The sequence below is a fragment of the Corylus avellana genome, chromosome ca9 (assembly GCF_901000735.1).
Source record: "Corylus avellana chromosome ca9, CavTom2PMs-1.0".
Lineage (NCBI taxonomy): Eukaryota > Viridiplantae > Streptophyta > Magnoliopsida > Fagales > Betulaceae > Corylus > Corylus avellana.
Genome location: NC_081549.1, coordinates 4,309,850 through 4,329,871, shown reverse-complemented (window position 1 = coordinate 4,329,871; position 20,022 = coordinate 4,309,850). Strand labels below are relative to the sequence as shown.

Below are 20,022 nucleotides of genomic sequence, written 5' to 3'. Positions count from 1 at the left end.
TCTTTTGCTCGTTTTAGTTAGGAGTTTCCTGTGTATACTGCCTATGTACACAGGGGGGCCCTTATAAATTGTCAATTTCTTATTAAAAAAAATAAACCTAACTTCTACCCAACAAACAACCCGTTTATCTTTTACCGTAGTAGCTCTAGAAATCTAGTCAATATTCTATTTAGCCTTCTCTATGACCTGGAACTCATATGGCTTAAAGGTTTTTGTGAACTTGTGTGGTTCAAAGAAACTCTAAGAGGTAAGGAATTGATAGCATAAGGATGCAAGGGTTCTCTTTTAGCGCACAAAATATTGGCCTCAAGGTCTTCTGAGAATCATAAGAAAAACTACAATGAGCAGAAAGAAGAGCTAAACCAAGAAGGAAAGAGGGCCAGGAAAGAAAGAAATGGAAAAAAAAGGTGAAGAATTCCTTGAAGAAGAAAGGGATTAAAAAATATTAATCGTATATTATTGCTATGATACCATGTTAATTCTAGGGTTTTATAGAAAAAAATAAGGAAAAAAAAAAACATTTCCTCCCTCTCACTGTTATATATATATAGGAAAAAAATATAGTTGACAAGTATACCTTGTGTATACTTTATTAAAAGAATGCACTCTCTAATGGAGGTCAATCAACTAATAAGATCTCTTGACAAGGAAAATTATAATGGCAAATGGTTAACTCTCCTGCCACTACACTTGCACATGCAACACTAATCCTCTATTATCTATTTGTGTTTAAATATAGTCTGTTATGGAAATCTTGCCTAATGAAGTTCATTTGTGACTACTTGCTTAAGAATATGTGTAACTTATTGTATAGCTTTTGCACTGCAAATATTCTCTACTTTCTTGTTCCTTGGCAAAATAATTTCTACGATCTTAACCAGGAACGCGAAGTTAAAGCTAAACACCAACAACTAATAAGTGGGGTAAGTTTTATTTTTGGGCAAACGAAAAATTGGCTTCTCGTATTTGTTTCATCAGTACTATTATGGAATTTATTTTATATGAATATATCCTTGCACAGGTTTCTGTACTTTCGTATTGGTCGTCTACATATATATGGGACTTCGTCAGCTTCTTATTTCCTTCATCTTTTGCGATAGTTCTTTTTTACATCTTTGGTATGTCCGTAAACTTTCACTTGTGATTTTATCTTACTATGAATTCAGACTTTATTTGGGCTTAATTTTGATCACTATTATAAGTGAACGTATTGATACTTGTGAAGAAAACAAAAAAAATCAATGGTAGATTCTCCTTTTCTTTTCTTTTTATTTTTTCAAATATTCAGCTACTGGCATTGTCGAAAGTTTGATGAGATTAAATGATTTCAATGCTCTAGGGATATGTTAGATGTTTGACCCCATGTTTTAAAAATCATTCCTTTTGCCATCTCTTGAGTTATGTTATAGTGTATTTATAATTTTTTCCATTAAAAAAGATTGGGAATATTGTGTATGGAAATAAGGAGATCACCAATCAATGAAGATATGTTTTTCAACTTGGTATTTGTGAAATCCATTATTTTTCTCATGGATGTTGGAGTGCTTGAATGGGGACATGTTCTCAATAATCTGCCATACTTTCAAATGTGAGTATTACAACCCTTTTATAATGTTGGAAAGAATATCCTAAAGCAACGTAAACTGCAGCCCTAGGATTTAATAAACCCTGGTCCTACATTCGAACCCTAATGAAAAGAATCTAAAAGACATAAATAGCCAAAATAATAACCTACCACATAATAGATGGAGAATTATTGGAAAAAAGGGCCCATAAGCTTAGTTGTGGCTTCCACAATGGAGCCAGACCATTGTTGCAGCGACATAAACCTTGAACTGATGTTTTGCACAGTTCTTGCAATTCATCCTTTCCAATGATAATAATTTCACCAATGTCAAGAGAGGGAAAGAATACTTCTGAATTTCTTGCCCAGTTTCCCTTCCTAGCTGACTCTTGAGATTATTTTTGTTGGAGAGTAAAAATCAGAAAAGCGAAGGGGGTGAGAGAAAAGAAAAGAAAAAGGGATGACGGCATCTCTCCGCATTCTGTTTGTTTGTGCATGTCTGTGTTGAGAAAATTTGATAAACAAAAAAACAAAAATGGATGGATTCTCCTCCCCTCTAGGCCCACCATATTTCTTCTTGCAGATTTGGGTGTTGAGGAAGAACCGTTAGAGTTTGTGTCCTATTACCCTTGGGTCCACTTGATTTCCTGCTGTATCCTAGAAACCAAACAACAAAGGAAAGGTAGCTTTCCTTCATTCCAACACCCCCCCACTGTCCTCAATTTCCTTTCCCTTCCCTCTCCCATTTTGAAAGCATTATAGTATAGATTAACAATTACTGTTTTTTTATATCATCACTGTGTTTTACATTATTGTCATGATTAATGCTCATTTTGTTTCTTTTGTGTTATGTATTAAATTTCTGTAGGTCTGGATCAGTTTATTGGAAGGGGTTGTGTCTTGCCAACAGTCCTTATGTTCTTGGAATATGGATTATCAATTGCGTCATTAACATATTGCCTTACATTTTTCTTTTCTGACCACACCATGGCACAGGTGGGCATTTTCATTTCTCAATATACTCCAAGGTGCATTGTTCCCATACTTCCATGAAGTACTTATGTTTTCAGTCATCTTGCAGAATGTGGTTCTCCTGGTCCACTTTTTCACTGGACTCATTCTTATGGTTATCTCATTCATTATGGGGCTTATACCGGCAACAGCAAGTGCAAATTCTTTTCTTAAGGTTGTATACTGTTCCTGTTCTAGATTGTCAACGTAGGGTGTGGAAAGGCATTCATTATGATGGCTTTAACTTCCCTATCCGTGATGAACGTTCACATTTAAGAGATTTAAACTTAAAGTTACATAAATGGTCAGAGAAATGTCTATCTTGAGTCCTTCCATAACATAAAGCCCCCGGTCCTATTTTGTACCCCAACAACTGCAGTAGCAAATTCTTTTTTTAACATTGAACTAAAGCTTTCATTTACAGATATTTGTTAATTGAGGTCATACATGTCATTCATTGATGACCTTAAACCTCAAAACAACCTGTTAATCACCAGCACCATTGAGAAATTGAAACTTCAATTTTACATAAGTGGTCTGAGAACTTTCATCTTGAGCCCTTCGATAAATCAAGTCCTCAACCCTATCTCTTGACCTAATCATTTATCACTTTGATTGTTATTATATAGTTTGTATTTGACAAGATTTTACTTTAAAACAACTAAATGAGAAACCTGTTTACCAAACTGTGTTCTTTGTAATGAGAGTTAGAAAATGCTTGATAGGACAATGTGTTCGAAAGCTACGTATTGCCTACTTTGCTTGATGTATTTTTGGAGAATGAACTTGATGAGGATGGAGATTTTGTTTAATGTCCTTTTAAATTGACTTCAATGCTGTCAATTCTCTTGGGAAATTATTACCATCTGCAATGCTTCACTCCATCGGAAAAGCATATGATTGCTTTCAAAATTATGTGCAATTTCGAACCAGTTTTGCTATTGTTTTATGGATGTATAAGCTATACAACAATAGCAAGAGCAATGAATCTATAATTACGTATCACTTGATAAAAGGCTGCTCAGTTATATTTTCCTGTAACTAAATATTTTTTTCCTCTATATGTAGTCAGAATTTATGCTGATAATAACCATCTCATCTTTCCTTACATTTGTTATATATCGTACCAGAATTTCTTCAGATTATCTCCAGCGTTTTGCTTTGCTGATGGGCTTGCTTCGTTGGCTCTTCTACGACAAGGGATGAAAGATAAATCAAGTGATGGGGTTTTTAATTGGAATGTTACTGGCGCCTCGATTTGTTATCTCGGTCTTGAGGTTCATTTCTTATCTCAATCCTGCACGAAGCTATATGCTTGTTTACAATTTTATATGTTGACTAGCCTTTGATCATGTGTGTTGCTCATGAAAAAATTGAGTGAGTATTACACAATTAAAAAAAAAAATGTAGGCGTAAAGGTACTTATAAAATTTATACATGATTATGTTATGTTTACATCATTGAATGACTAGAAAGAAGAAAAATAAAGTTATATATGCTTTGAGCCGTGAACTTAATTTGAGTCTGTTGGTCTTCTTTTTATGGCTAATCGGTAAGGGACTGAGGATACCACCTTCCTATCTCCCCAGTATTCTCATGCCATGGATTCACATTATAGACATCCATCTTGAGATTCACTACAATTGTAATTTTCTATCTTCATGTAGATATGGCTCATTCAGAAGTTCTGAAAGTTTCATTTTAATTTAGCTTTTCTTTTATCAATGATAAAAACACCCATTTTTGCTGATCTGTCTAGTTGGTTCTTGTAATAAAGCGGCAAAACTACTTCTAGCTTGGTGCCATTCAAATGCAAACTAAATTTTCACATGGAACCCAAGATGTTTATTTGATGTAGCGCAATAAAAGAAAATTTCTTCTTCTTTTCTGGTTTTTTTTTTCATTGCTGGTATTTGGCATGGACTTCCACTAGTTTAAAGCAATACACTCTAACCATGCATAGATGTATCAGTGGAAAGTTTGGAGCATGCTGACAACTTTATTTCTTATATTCTCTTTAAAAATGTGTTTGAAATGGGCTTCCTCTGATTCAATTCGATTTTCTCTCCTCTGGCAGAGCATTATTTACTTCCTCTTGACACTAGGGCTTGAACTCTGGCCTTCTCACAAATTGAATCCTGTCAGAATCAAGGAGTGGTGGAGTAAGAAAGGTCTCCAGCCAGGCACTTCTAGTTATTTAGAACCTCTCTTGAAACCTTCCTCAGAAGCTGTTGCTCTTGATCTTGATGAAGACATAGATGTGAAAACGGAAAGAAACAGGGTACTTTCAGGTTCAATTGATAATGCCATCATCTATTTGCGTAATCTTCAGAAGGTATCACTTGCTTTGCATAAAATTTCTTGTTTTTTAAGTCTTAACTTTGTAAGACCAATACCATGCCATTCCATTATTGTATTATACCAATTTCAGGTGTATCCTGGAGGAATGCATTGCGGCACAAAAGTCGCAGTACAGTCATTGACTTTCTCAGTTCAAGCAGGAGAATGTTTTGGATTTTTAGGAACAAATGGTGCTGGGAAAACCACAACACTTTCAATGCTGTCTGGTATATAAAAATTATGTGCCAATACATGAATACTGTATCTGTGGAATGTCAAAGCATATCTTATCCCTGCCATAAATAACTTCTAATTCGATTTAGTTTTTGGAGGGGCCAACTTCATAAGAAATGACTATATTTCTATGAGAATTGAGGGGATAAGTATATAATGAAAGTTGTTCTTTTTAAGTATTCATATATTTATTTTACTTTTCCTGAGGGTATTATGCGGTTCCCAGGATGATAGACTTTATAAGAACAGGACAATGATGTGGATATTCAACAATTATACCACCATAGAGGGTTCTAATTTTTAATAGCTAATAACTGAAATATCTGCAACTCTGCATGCTTTTGCATTTTGTTATCATATTTCTGAATTTTGAAATATTTGCTGAGATGCCTGCTTTTGTCCAAATATTTACCATGCAGGAGAAGAATTGCCAACTGGTGGAACTGCTTATATTTTTGGCAAAGACATATGCTCCAATCCCAAGGCTGCTCGTCGACATGTAAATCTTATTTAGTTCATTTTTAAACTTTCCTTTTTTAAAAAAAAAAAAAAAAATTGAAATGTACACTATCTATAATATACTGATTGAACCTAGTTGACTTTTTTTTTTTTTTTTTTTAATTCACTTTCAGATCGGGTATTGTCCACAATTCGATGCTCTATTAGAATTTTTAACTGTCCGAGAGCACCTTGAGCTTTACGCAAGAATAAAAGGAGTTCCAGAATACAGGATAGATGATGTATGTAATTTAGTTGAAGCCTTACAGTAATTTTTATTGCTTGAGCAGGTGGTTTAATCAGAATCTCTTTCTTCTGATGATATGCAAGAATTTGATTGTGCATCAATGAGACGTCTTTCTTCTAGGTCCTTTCCTCAATTTGGGGTTAAATGTATTAGTTAGAGAATCTGGTTCAGTATGTTGTGCTCAGCCATTTTTGTTTCTCTTTCAAAAAAAAAACGGGGGAGAGAAGTAGTAATAATGATGATCTAGTTTATTGTTCTCCTGCACAATCAAATATTGAATATTCTGCGTAGGAGAAATTTGACTTTAATTGTATGATTTAGTACATAGTGTCAATCACATGTGGGATCCATAATGCCTCAAGCCATTTGAACAGGTTGTAATGGAAAAGTTAGAGGAGTTTGATTTGTTGAAGCATGTGGACAAGCCTTCATTTTCCCTTAGTGGTGGAAACAAGCGCAAATTATCTGTTGCAATTGCAATGGTGGGAGATCCTCCAATAGTCATTCTAGATGAGCCATCCACAGGTATAGACACTGCTTCTTTTTATTCTACACCTTGCTAGACAAGTTTGACAAATATTTTCTATCCTAATCTTTTGTTATCAAATGTAGGTAGCAATATTGTTTTTAAATGGTAAACTTGCCTTAGTTTGAGTTATATTAGGTTTTATTAAATCTAGTTAGCAAATTATTATTATTATTATTATTATTATTATTATATATACCTTTTAGGGTAGTGGAGATGGGAGAGCAGCCCCTTGAAGCCCATTGCCTCATTAAAAGTATCTAAGTTTGAAATTGCATAGACAAAATCAACGGGTTATAGAGGAAGTTCTTAGATTGTGCCCAGTTTCCCCCCACGGCATGTTTTTTTGTTTTTGTTTTTGTGTTTTTTTTTATTATAATACATCAACAAAGAAATTATAACAAACAACAAAGGGTTGAGCAATCCAACAATAAGCCCCAAAATGACCACATCAGTGTAGGTAAACAAAAATTAAAAGGGAGTGCATGAAATAAATGACGCAGCCCTATTGATATATATTTGGTTCCTTTTCTAATTATTTTGGTTGGGTGTGAGAAAAAAGTCAATGCAACATTTATCATGTTGTCAGGATCTGCTGTCGTTCAGTTAAGTGAGCATGTCAATGAGTTGGAGAATCTTGGTGTCCTTGTTTTTAAGGCAGTTTCGGCTTGTAAAACTGGTGAACATGGTTGGTGGGTCTTGAAGCCCAATGAATCTGAATAAGATGCTAAACTTCTCTTACTGTTCTTGGTGCAATTCATTTAATAGATGGTCTTCAAAAAATAGTCTTGGCCCAAGGGCTAAAGTGGTTTTGGAATACTAGATTGCTTATGTTTAAATTATTCTCTTTGCTAAATCAAATATGTGTCGGGTTAGTTCTTTATTAAGCTTCTTATGGTTTTGATAATACTCTGAAACCCTAGAAAATCTTACCATGACCTGACAAGGTATGTCTATGAAGAAATTGCACACAATTGGCATTATGAAAGGTTAACCTGTTCTATGCTCTTACATGGGTGAGATTCGTTCACATTTATTACTTTCGGCTATTTAAGTCACAAAATTCTTTTGTTGACTTTGGTAGACATTCTAATTATATAGATATTGTTTTCTTTACCCTTTATTTTTGGATAAGTAATGTATATTGCGCAGAGGGGCGCAATTCTAGTACACAAAGAATATACAAGAGAACCCCCTTATAGAAAAAGAACATAATTCCAAAAACTCAGAAAAATTAGAAATAAGCTAACTATTCTATTCCACTCTCCATATATATAGGTATTGTAATCATCTTCTTCATTTCTAGCAATCCATTCTCACTTGAGAATCTTCAAAGCTCCTTGCATTCCGCTCTCTCCAAAGACACCACGTCAAATACAAAGGAGCCAACCTCCATATGTTCTGTTATAGCAACCTCACAATGAAGGAGAAGATGATCTAAATTCCTCACATTTCTAGCACTACTCCACCACAATAATATTCATCTTTCGTAAATAATACTTCACTTCAAATAAGTTCCTTTTAGATGGAATCCAACAAATTGTATCATCGCCTCCTTGCCTTATTCTTTGAGAATACAACAACTCAAAAAACTCATAAACCACTTCCACCTCCTAATCATGCACAGGTCTAGTAAGTATAATATTCCATTGAATGTTTCCATTATGGAGTTGCATATTCTCTGCCACCCACACATCCTTACCACAAGCAATAGTGAACAATTCAGCAAATGAGACCTTCAAAGGTTACTCTCCACACCAAACATCATACCCAAACAGCACTTTAGAACCATCTCCTACCACATATCTCACATGATTAGCAAAATCGTCTCACTCCTTCCTTATACATTTCCACACTCCCACACCATAGGGCTCCAATCTCCTTAAAACACCAACCTCCCCGCATACTATCATATTGAATGTTTGCCACCTTTCTCCACAAAGCTTCCCTCTCCGTAACAAACCTTCACAACCACTTACCCTAAAGGGATCGGTTAAACTGAATCATGTTTTCTTTACCTATAATTTATAAATGCGTTTGAAGAGCGATAGAAGATCTATTGCATCCTTGAACCTATGGCACTAGTCCAAAGCCTTGATTTTTGTAAAATTATAATTAGTGCATCTAATGGTCTGACAGCACAAAAGCTTTGACACATCAAATTGTTATCTACAATTGCATCTGTAAATCATGAAATTCAAGTTATAAGGTTACATGAGTCGTGTCTCTACCACAAAACTTCTCTTTTACTAGTTCTACAGTTTATCTTGTAGTTAATGCTCCATTGACTTATCCTATTATTTGTTTGTTCATGATTCAATTGTGAAGTCATCTCCCTACCCAAGCCTTTTATGAAAATGTTACATGCTCCATGTAACATCTTCTCTTCTTTGTCAGTGCTATTTCCAATCAACTAATTTTGTCATTGTTATTAATAATTAATAATCCTAGGTATGGATCCTCTTGCCAAACGATTCATGTGGGAAGTGATTTCTCGTTTATCTACAAGACAAGGAAAAACAGCAGTGATTCTTACAACACACAGCATGAATGAAGCTCAAGCTCTGTGCACTAGGATTGGGATAATGGTACAATTTCTTTGCTCCCTACAAGCTTGAAGAACTTGTGTCACATAACCATTTACTTTGCCTCTTTTGTGTTTGATTTGAAGGTTGGAGGCCGACTAAGATGCATTGGGAGTCCTCAGCATCTGAAAACACGATTTGGAAATCACCTTGAGCTAGAGGTATGTATGCTGAATTGTGAACTTTTGGAGCATTTTAAGGAATCTAATTCTCTGTTCCCTGTCTTCAGGTTAAACCTGCTGAAGTCAGTACTGTGGACTTGGAAAACCTTTGCCAAATTATTCGAGAAAGGCTTTTTGACATTCCTTCTCACCCAAGAAGTTTACTTGATGATCTTGAAGTTTGCATTGGGGGTATTGATTCCATAGCATCAGAGAATGCATCCGCAGCAGAGATTAGTCTGTCAAAGGAAATGATAATTGCAATTGGACGCTATCTTGGCAATGAAGAAAGAACAAAGGCACTTGTATTGTCCACACCTGTTTCTGATGGGAATTTTGGTGAACAGCTATCTGAGCAGTTGGTTCGACATGGTATGTGCACTTTTGCATATGCTGATTTATGTGCTTCATTTTTGTTGTTGCTTTTTTTTTTTTCCCTGTTGATACCTTTTGCTTTGTTGGAAATATGTATGGAATGTTTTATAAGCTTTTGGGCTCCATCTTCACAAAGTTAACGATATTATTACTATTATTGTTATGATTATCATCACTTTTGTTAGTAAATTGCAATGTCAACTTTGACCCTCAAACTAGGAGCCCTTTCACTTAGCACCCTCTGTTAGATTTTTTGTTAAAGCAAACAGAAAATGGACCACTTGCAAGACACATGACCCCAAATGACAATAATATTCCTGCATTAATTTTTTGTTTTAAATGTCATCCACGGCCTGCCTGGGCAGCTGTGGGTCATTGCCAGATAATTTTTTTTTTAATCTAAGGGCATATTGGTATTTTCACGCATCTCACATAATGGACATTTCACATCACGTGATGCGTTTGTCATCCAAGTTATAGAAAATTTTAACGGTGGCGCTAAGTGAAAGGGGCTAATGGTTAGGGGGTCAATTGTAACTTTTAATAGTTTGGGGTAACATTACAATTTGAGTGCAAGTTTGAGGGGGTGAATGTAGTGTCTCCTTTTTATTATTATTATTGCTTCTACTACTACTACTACCACCACTGCTACTACTACTTCCAGCTTTCATGTATTTTTTCCCAGATCTTTGATTCTTTTGTTCCTATACAAGTTATCCTTTAATTTTTGTTAGTGACCGGAATTAAGTGTTCTCAATAAACTTTTTGCACTTTTCATCTAAGTCCGACTTGAATTAAGGCATTTATTTCTTGGCATCTGCAGCTTGCTTGTCTTATGTTTTAGAAGATTGTTTGTTGTTTAACGTAAGACAATTTAACGAGATTCACTTGCACACTTTTATCTGTGTGGCTTTTCCATCTCTTACAGCAAGATGCTGAAATAAATTACTTCCTAAGCTAACTTTAGCAAACTGATTCTTATATTTTTTTTCCCAATTACTGAGAAGTAATTACTCCTGGTCAGTATAGAAAGTGAGTTATGCTTCTTGAACATTTTAAGTTCTTCCTTTTTCTTATGTTTTCCTTTCCTATTTTAGGGTAAGTTACACTAATCTTCCTTTGGATTAGGTGAAATTATTGTAACCATTCCACACATTTTTAGAATTACACTGTAGCCATGTTTGAACTGTGTAGAAAGTTTATATCATTCTCATCCTCACCCATTCACCACTTCTTATTTGTATCACAACATAATTCTTAATAGGATATATCATATATCAATATTGTGAACCTCATCTTCATTACCATTTCTAACTCCTATTACAGAATTTGCTACACCAAAACCATTACTTCAACTAACAGTAGAGTTGAAAGCCTACTTGTCTTCAAAACTTAAGTTAATGGAAAAGGATAATTTAGTATAATATTAAAGTAGGCATCATGAGTTCAAAACCCAATCTATATTCTATACCTTCAACATAATAAAATATTCCATGTATCCCTACTTATACAGGGGAATCTGGGTCTCAAACATATGTTAAAGTAGTGGTTAAATTCTTAAAATTTTTATTTTTTTATTATTTTAAGTTTTTGGAATAAGTGGTAATTTGCCACTTATGTTCAGCGCTGAAGTTGTATATGAAAAACTATTCTAGCATGGGGTGTTATTATCAATTTTTTGATAATATGAGGGAGGTCGCTATAAATTTCACTTATGGCTAGTGCAATTTACTTTTTTTTTTTTCCTTTTTTTTTTGCTCCAAAATAGCAATATGTTATGGATGCCAATAAATTCTAGCTCAAATAGTACCTTGTCTATCCATAAGATTGGGGTGGAAGGTGAGGTCTGCGTTCAAGGCCCATTACGTGCATGTGCATGCCACCAATTGTAAAAAAAAAAGGAAAAAAATCATTATGTTCTGGATTTTATGTCATGTATGTTTGGTTCTTCAAATCGATGGTCAACATTATTAATCATTTTGCAACTCCTATTTTTTCTGTCTTGCTACCGTTTTACTAATTATTTGAGTTGGCGTAGGTGGCATACCATTACCAATATTTTCCGAGTGGTGGTTAGCGAAAGAAAAGTTCTCTGTGATCGATTCATTTGTACTCTCTTCATTTCCTGGTGTCACATTCAAAGGATGCAATGGGTTGAGTGTTAAATATCAGGTAAAATCAGTAATGACTTTCGGATACTCATATTGCAATTCAAATAATCCTCCTATGCATTTGGGATTTGGTGACTAGTTGTGACCTAACATGGGCAATTGTATGGAGATGTGTGGGTGTGTGTTTTCAAGTATTTGCAATTGTATATCTATTATGAGCTTCTACAACTCCTATAGTGGTTGATCTTGAATTTTGTTGCAGTTGCCATTTGGAGAAGGCCTCTCACTTGCAGATGTTTTTGGACACCTGGAACAAAATAGGTTAGATATGTTCATACATTTCTTGTTTTTCATGTTCCTTTCTTGTCAATCAAGCTGACCAGTGTTTCGTTTAATCTCTCAGAGTTCAGCTGGGCATTGCAGAATACAGTATCAGTCAATCTACTCTGGAGACCATATTTAATCATTTTGCTGCAAACCCATGAGGTATTATGGTCTTCTTGAACCATTTTTCACTCACTCAGTGTAGGAGGATCATATTATACATGTAGCTCTCGTGTTTCCCTGTAAAAGGTTGAGTCTGTCTGACAAGGTTTTAAGGCCATTTGTATATATCGGAAAGTGACATAATTGTGTACAAGTCGAAACATTTGCCTATGGAAATGTTGGCTGTTGCCTTGATCAAAGCTTGCATCCCAACATCATACAAGCGATGGCTTTAAACGTTGTCAGTACATGGAACATACATTCTGCTTCAAATTCTTATGTATACTTCATAGAAGGAGTGGGACTGGACTTCTTCTATGGCAATAAAAAATCCAAGTTTTTGTATTCAAAGTGTGGCAATGATTCATGCCTTTATATAAATAATATGGTGATTTTCACTACCACGTCAAAACTAAATAGTATTGGTCGTCCTACGTGCATTGTGCTGAGCTTGGTTTCATGAAAATTAACATATTTATGAATCACTTAGTACTGAATGATATATATATATATATAGGCATGTGGTTTGTGATTTTGACAAATAACTCCCGAGTTTAAAAAAATGATTAATCACTTCTTGAAATAAGCAAAAAAGAACAAATTAATCGGTTAAAACTCAAATGAGCTGTGTCAAAACTTCAAATCACATGGACAAAAAATGCATTTATCCCTAGATTATAAAGTCAAGTTAATTGATTTTAAAGGTAACACTTTTCCATGCCTTATATATGAATGACATTGTTATACTACAGTACATCCTAAATTGGTTGGTTTTGAATTGGGAAGAGCTGTGAACTTGAAAGTGAAAATAAGAAAACAAATATCTTTAAAAAATAAAAATAAATAAGACAACAAATGGATCACAGAAGTCATTTGTGAAGTATGACCTCTGCATGTGTGGTTTTATAATTGTCTTTTTTATTAGGGTAAATGTATAATAATTGATTGAGTAAATGAGTCTTTTACAATCAGTGTTTGAATTCTTAAGAATTGAATTTAACTGTTTACTTTGTCATGGATTTAAAATGGGTCTTTTCGTATGTGTTTTGTTAAGCCATGTCAGCATTTTTTGCTATACCATATTAAAATAATATTAACTTATTTATTAAATATTAAAAATTAAATAAATTAAAGGGTGAAGGATCATCCACTCATGCATCCCTAAAGGGTGAAGGATTAATTAGGTATTACTGATATTTCTTCCAAGTAGATAGTTTTCTTACCTACTTGGAGACAGTAAAATATCATTCTTACCATCAATCATCATTTCTTCATAGCATCAATTATAAATGAGAAATGCCTCATGCAATCTCAAGTGCACACTCTCTAATGTGGTAATGAAAATCATTCTTTCATTATGCGGCAACTTGTATAATCTCTTGTACATTGCACGTTCACTTCATCCCTGAAAATGAAATCTAGTTGATGGCAGGCCATTAATTCTTATGCTTAAACGAATAGCTCATGTTTTACGTATTTGTAGGTGCGAACCAAAGCTGAAGTAGAATGACTTGTAATTGTATGATCTCAGATTTCCTGTTAATCGTTTAGTAAAATCTAATATTTTATATATTAGAAAAATTTGACTTTGAGCCACAAGCTTGAATAAGTTTACTAATTAAGCTAATGCATGCAATTTCAGAGAAAATTATATTTATCTCTTCAATCTACTACTAAATTTGTAATATCTTCTCAATCTTTTAATTTTTTACAATATCTCCAACTCCAATCTATCATTGGGGTTGCAATGTCTCCTTTCACTAGTAAATTATATTAAGTCAAAAGGTAAGAGCAATCACTTGATCTATATGTGACGTAAAATGTCCAATCACTTTCTAGCTGACGGCCTAGTTGTGGGTCAGGAGGTGACCCACTACGAGGTTGTGGGTTTGGCACTTAGCCGTTAGTTTTCTTTGCTTTTTGTTCATTTTTTATTTTTTTTTCCTTTTTTTTTTCTATTTTTTGCTTCTTCTTTTTTTTTTTTTTTTTCATTTTTCTGAAATTTTTTTCCTTTTTCGTTTTTGTCTTTTCTGGGTTTTTTGTTTCCTTTTTCTTTTTCCTTTTTCTGATTAACTTGCTTTTCCTTTTTTTTTTTCTTTTTTTTTTTTCATTTTGAATCGCATAAAATAACCATTATTATTCCCCTCCCATTAGATTAAATCCTAGAGTAAGGAGGAGATTGTAACCCTAAGAATAAATTAAAAAATATTGTAAATATGGTAGTAGTCAGAGGAAAATAAGTGTAGGTTCCCCCAATTTGGGATATGAAATAGTTGGGAAAAGAAGGCTGCCTATTAATTTCTTGGAAGGAACCATGAAAGGAGCTTATATCGAACGCAATAAACGAATACAGGAGTCAACTGAAAATAGCTTTTAAACCCCAAGCTCCCTTCACCCAACAACCCAATTTCCCAATTTTTTTTTGTTTAATGATATACCAGACTATGAGAGAGAGAGAGAGAGAGCTAGTCACACATATAGAATAATAATATTTCTCAAAATATATATATATATATATATATATATATATATATATATATTGGGTCTTAGTACTTGTCGTATTTACCTATGGATAATGGCTCACTGTGGGTATAATACGTATACACTTTCTTTCTTTTTTTTTACCATGTCACTCACAAAGGTTTTTTCTTGTGTTTTTTTAGTTTTTATTAATTAAAAATTTGAATGAAAAAGAAAAAATTACTCTTAGTGAGTCTCCATGACCAAAAGTTTTAAAAAGAAATAAAACACAACATCTGAAATTCTATTACAAGAAATTCTAAGTGACAAATTTATATTTCTCTTTCCCTCTTATCAAAGTCAACAATTAAGTCGATACAAATTCATATTCATATTTAGTATAGTTGATTGCAAGCCAGTAATTCAGTCAATGAGACCTGCAAAGATAGGAAACAAGAGTGACCAATTGAAAGTGCAGACAAAGAACACTTTGATGCCTAAGTTAGTGAATGATTCTTAAGAATTATAAGAAAGTGGGTGTAGTAGTTTGGGTCACGCGGCACCATCTTATTGAAAAACACACTATCAATACAGACTGCTTTCCCTAGAGCATCTGACATCTTGTTGGCTTGGCCTGGCATCCGACATTCTTCACTTTATGATTAGTCTATGTATTGCATGGGTATATTAACTGTTAGAATATACGGAAAATATATATAACATTAACAATATAGGATAAATGATACCTCTACATTTTAAAAAACAGAAAAAGAAAAGTAAATTATCTAATTTATCATCAAAGGAGAGACACATCGCATTGATGCATACTTGTACAAGTTTAACAGGCTTGTACCTGTTTTATCACCTTAATTTCTAGGAGTACATATAACAATTTACATATATTCCTTAAACTATTTTCACATTGTTAAATTACATTTTTTTTTTCTTATTCTAAAAGCTTAAGCTGATAGAGATAGTTGATTTCATAATTTAATTAATATTTTAACACACTTATTCGTTCATCGGCGGTGTAGTACATGCATAGTAAGCCACTAAACTTTTGAAGTAGCTAACTACTTAGATTAGACTGCATGAAACTTGTTTGTAGGGTTGAGATAGTAAAATGCTTGCACTTTCACGAATCTCTGCCCTCCTTCTCTTCATCTCCCTCTCTCCTTGAACTTCCAATCTCACTCCAAACAACTTTGGCCTTTCATCTTCCTCTTCTTTATCCGAAAGTGCGTTCTTAGCCACCAAATCAAGAAGCTCCTTACACTTCCTTTTCATGCTCGTGAGCTCGGAATTCAAGACCCCGTTCTCTTTCTTGAGACGTTTGTTTTCATCAATAAGGCTACCATAACCTGACGACGATGACATTGACGATGACCTTTGATCTTCATCAAACTCTTGTGGTACCACCGCTGCCGCCGCCGCTTGTTGCTTGTTAGCCCATGCTTTTCTACGACGAATTTTACATAGCGACTCTTTTTCACCCTTTCTGAACATTTCATTGCAGAACTCCCACCGGTTTGTTGCAACTTTTCGAAAACCCTATGCATGCATCATAATACAAGAACGTAAGTTGTATACTAAGAAGTCAACAATATTCTGTGAGACAACCTATTACAAAATGTTGCAGGAATTTTTAATAGAGTAAGTTTGCAATAATTTCTTGAAACCCAATTTAAAAGAAAAGTTTGTCCAAGTGTTGGTAGGAATAGTAAATACAAAAACAATTAAATTAAAGTAAAGTAGTAGAAAAGTGGGCCTTAAGCTGAAGGATGCCACGATATTTTAATTAATGTTATAAGAATTCCAAACATATATGTTTCCTTAGTTAATATTATCGTTTACAGCCTACGTTGGAATTATAGGCTTGTCGTTTATAATATTTTACTAGCCTGTTCTTGACTCTTCTCGAGTCTTGACTAATATCCAACTTGGCCACGCTGGAAATAGGAAGTGAAATAGAAACAAAATATATATATATATAGTCGAAATTAAATTTCACAAGCAATTTATTAATCGAAGGTTTGAGCCTTGACTTCTCTTTTATTCGGCTTAATGGTCAATTAATTAGTTATTTCCAATTTTGACCCAGCAGGAGCTCATAATATTATTCCAGCTGTCCTACAGTGGGATGCCGGCCACCTAACCCAGGTGATAATTAAAATTAAGTTAAAAACCTCATGGTTTGATACCAAAAGCTTGGTTTTAACTTTTAACCCACTCACGCTATTCCATTAAATTCTAACCCAAAATGATAAATGAAGTTGTCAAGAATAAATAAACAATATTAATCAAAAAAGTTGAACAGGAATTCCATGATCATCTAAGATCTAAAATGTCTTTTGTTTTTAGCCTCCTCCAAAAAGCTAGCCCATGAATTTTCATGGTTAATTTGTCCAAAGAAAAGGAATAAATAAATAAAATTATTCATAAAAAATAATTTTTATGAACAAGAAAACTAAGAACTCAGTGATCAACTGCCCAAAATATAGAGAATTTTTTTTTTTTTTTTTTTGGTTTTGTGTTGATGTACATGATGAGATGGAGATTTGAAATTAGGGTTTTGAGAGATAATTAAAAAAGGAGTATATATATTGGAAGAGTGGTGGGGTTATTAATTAGTTAAACGTACATAGGTATTGAGCTGCCGGATAAAGCTAGAGAAGTTGCTATGCTTGAAAAGTGTTGGGAGGAGATCCCGGGCGAACTCCGCCGGCTGCCACACCACGAACGCAGTCCCCTCTGCATTCCACGATATCACGTCGTCGGTGGCTGGATCCTCCACCATCATGTACGTCTTCAGCAAGAAAGGTGGCGGGCTTGACTTCCTCACATATTCCAACAAACCCTTTTCACACACACCCTCCATATTTTCTTGAGAGAAAAAGAGATAGAGAGAAGTTTCTTACCAGAAGAGGAAGAGGAAGAGGAAGAAGAAGAAGATTATGGATGATAAGAGGAGAAGAGAAGAAGGGCAGTTAAGAACTCCCAACCCCAACAATAGAAACCCAACACGACTCCACAGTTCATGAGAAATGCAAGGGCCTCTTCTTCTCTCTTCTCTCTCTCCCTCTCTCTCTCAATCTTCCTTCTGAAAGAAATTAAAGGTAATGGTTGAAACGTATGTACTAACCCTACCACTTCTTTATAGTGAGAAAATTCATGCTCATGCATATTATTATTTATACTATGTACATCATTTTTGTCTTGGAAGGATACTGTGCATCCAGAAGTATTCTTACTTAAGAATGGACACCGTCCACCATACGATCATGTTGTTATTTAGACCTTCAAATACTGATCCATGGCTAGGGTCGTGATTTTGACCGGTCAATTAACAACATATCACATTCAATGGACTGGGTTCTACAATAATTATCTGGTAATTAATGTGAAAGACGATATATGAGATTCATTAAGATATTTCACATTATTTGTCTAGATTATTAGCAATTTAGGCACGTAAATGTTGTGAATCCTTATCCACATGCATTACAGTCTCGTAAGTTTATGACTGAGTCATATTCTTATCATTTTATGGGTCAGATTATGTTTTACAAATCTAATGATATATATGTTATCACATAGGTGAATATCTTGCCATGCTATTTAAATCTTTTAATTGACGTGGTATCATGTACACTGTTTAATATAACAAAATAAAATTTAAACCGTAAAAACTGAAACCAATAGAATCCTATATATTCCAAATTTCAAATACTTCTAGTTAATCTAGCATATATATATATATAGAAATGCACAACTCGACAAAACATTATATATATATGAAATGGTTATATTGTTGGGTCAAATGGTGGATGTCGATGGAATCTTGAGCAGCATGCATGCATATAGCTAGGTGTAAAAACAATCATGCATTGATAATTGTCTAATCATATCAAAACAATTTCACGAAAAACCCATGTATCACATCTATCTTATGGGTCCAACCGTTTGGATAAACGGTCAAGATCGACAGACACGTGTGGGCTTAATTATCTCCAATTGTAATATTTTTCTACTATAAAAATAAAGTAATGTTTGTTAAAGTCCTTCAGGTCTGCCCTTCTTTCAACATTCTTTGTTGCCTCAAATCCCAATCCAACGTGCCAATTTCTTCCATTGTTGAATTTTGATTTCTTCAATTCTCCATCACAAAACCCTCTTCTTCTTTTTTCTTAGTTTTCCATTAGAACAGCGACTTCTTTGACTTTCTGTGCTATTCCATCATTTCCATGCCCAAAATCTCTCATTATAAAGTATTTACTCTCACTTACCAGTTAAGCGCGTGTGATAACTACACCACCACTTCATTCAAAAAGACAAACAAGACAATTGAGCATATTGATTCATTTGTCTGTCCAAGTAGATAGTTTGACATCTTAAAATTTATTTGGATAAATAAATTTTATATAAATTCGATCTCTTGATTACAATTTGGACAACAAATTCTCGAGAATCTCAATTCATCGAGATTAGAGACACGGGTGAATAACAGAATCAAAATTTTCAACTCTAATACTCTGTTAAATTACTATTTATTTGAAGAATTGTACCGAACAACACCTATAATTCCCAAAAGAGTTGCACTATTGACCAAACTATGAACATTTTGGTCAGCATATGAGGGCTCCGGATGCAGTAATTTGCTGTAAAGTTCTGACACAACCCTCATCATAGCCAATCTCTTAGACTAAGTTTGGTTGACCAAATGCTTCTAGCTCTTCCGGGGTGAATATTTACGTGGGACCCATATATATGCTCCCTCGATTAGCGATGAGAGCGTGCATCGCACGTGCTGTAATGAATGGGGGGTGGAAGAAATGCAGGGCATTTGGACACGTACGAAGGAGTTCTGGTTGGGCAGCTGAGCTTTCTTGACTTGATTTAATTAGAACCCTTTCTTTCTTCTACATTTTCTAATTCCAATTGTCAGCTGCTTTTGTCCTCTCTAAGCCTCCTCACCAACCATGGGATTGTTTTCCCACTGGGATCCCGCGAAATAATGATGGTGCGAAAAGTGCGGTAGCAATTTCTGTTTATGCGCCTGGGTCTTACTCCGATAGCAATATAAAATTATATAGGTCAATTTTAATATAATTTATTTAACTAAACAGATTAAATCTCTTAACTTTAATTCGCTAATTTTATTTTGAATTTGCATCGAGTTCTCAAGTCGTGTCTAAGTATGAAACAAATCAACCTAATTTAGGGCTAAAAATGGAATAACTAATAATCGGTGGTTGAAATGTCACTTAGAGATGAGACAAACCTCGGCTTTTTTATTTTTTATTTTTATTTTTATGGAGGGTGCCGAATTCATTGCATTTTTTTTAATATTTGTTTATTTGGCATGCATGCCTCGATTGCGATCTAAATTCAACTAAAAAGACGAGGTTATGAGTTTCTAGAATG

General features: G+C 34.2%; 2 protein-coding genes across 3 annotated transcripts in view; one reads left to right on the top strand and one right to left on the bottom strand.

Annotated features, from left to right (window-relative positions):
- LOC132162608 (ABC transporter A family member 1) overlaps window positions 1-12,483 on the top strand; it is a 37,044-nt gene extending 24,561 nt beyond the window's left edge. For both annotated transcript variants that reach the window (XM_059572881.1, XM_059572882.1), the window contains 16 exons: window positions 882-923; window positions 1,022-1,118; window positions 2,433-2,560; window positions 2,646-2,750; window positions 3,706-3,852; window positions 4,653-4,910; window positions 5,007-5,142; window positions 5,569-5,648; window positions 5,782-5,889; window positions 6,269-6,419; window positions 8,872-9,008; window positions 9,092-9,166; window positions 9,235-9,538; window positions 11,580-11,713; window positions 11,915-11,973; window positions 12,056-12,483. In XM_059572881.1, coding sequence (XP_059428864.1) covers window positions 882-923; window positions 1,022-1,118; window positions 2,433-2,560; window positions 2,646-2,750; window positions 3,706-3,852; window positions 4,653-4,910; window positions 5,007-5,142; window positions 5,569-5,648; window positions 5,782-5,889; window positions 6,269-6,419; window positions 8,872-9,008; window positions 9,092-9,166; window positions 9,235-9,538; window positions 11,580-11,713; window positions 11,915-11,973; window positions 12,056-12,137 — 2,043 coding nt within the window. In that variant the 3' untranslated portion in view covers window positions 12,138-12,483. The remainder of the gene's footprint in view (window positions 1-881; window positions 924-1,021; window positions 1,119-2,432; window positions 2,561-2,645; window positions 2,751-3,705; window positions 3,853-4,652; window positions 4,911-5,006; window positions 5,143-5,568; window positions 5,649-5,781; window positions 5,890-6,268; window positions 6,420-8,871; window positions 9,009-9,091; window positions 9,167-9,234; window positions 9,539-11,579; window positions 11,714-11,914; window positions 11,974-12,055) is intronic.
- Window positions 12,484-15,369: 2,886 nt separating this feature from the next.
- LOC132161782 (heat stress transcription factor B-3) lies at window positions 15,370-17,703 on the bottom strand. The gene is made up of 2 exons (XM_059571966.1): window positions 17,240-17,703; window positions 15,370-16,149 (listed from the first exon to the last, which is right to left on the bottom strand). The coding sequence occupies exons 1-2, from the start codon at window positions 17,474-17,476 to the stop codon at window positions 15,676-15,678; spliced, it is 711 nt and encodes a 236-aa protein (XP_059427949.1). The 5' UTR covers window positions 17,477-17,703; the 3' UTR covers window positions 15,370-15,675.
- Between the last annotated feature and the right edge of the window lie 2,319 nt (window positions 17,704-20,022).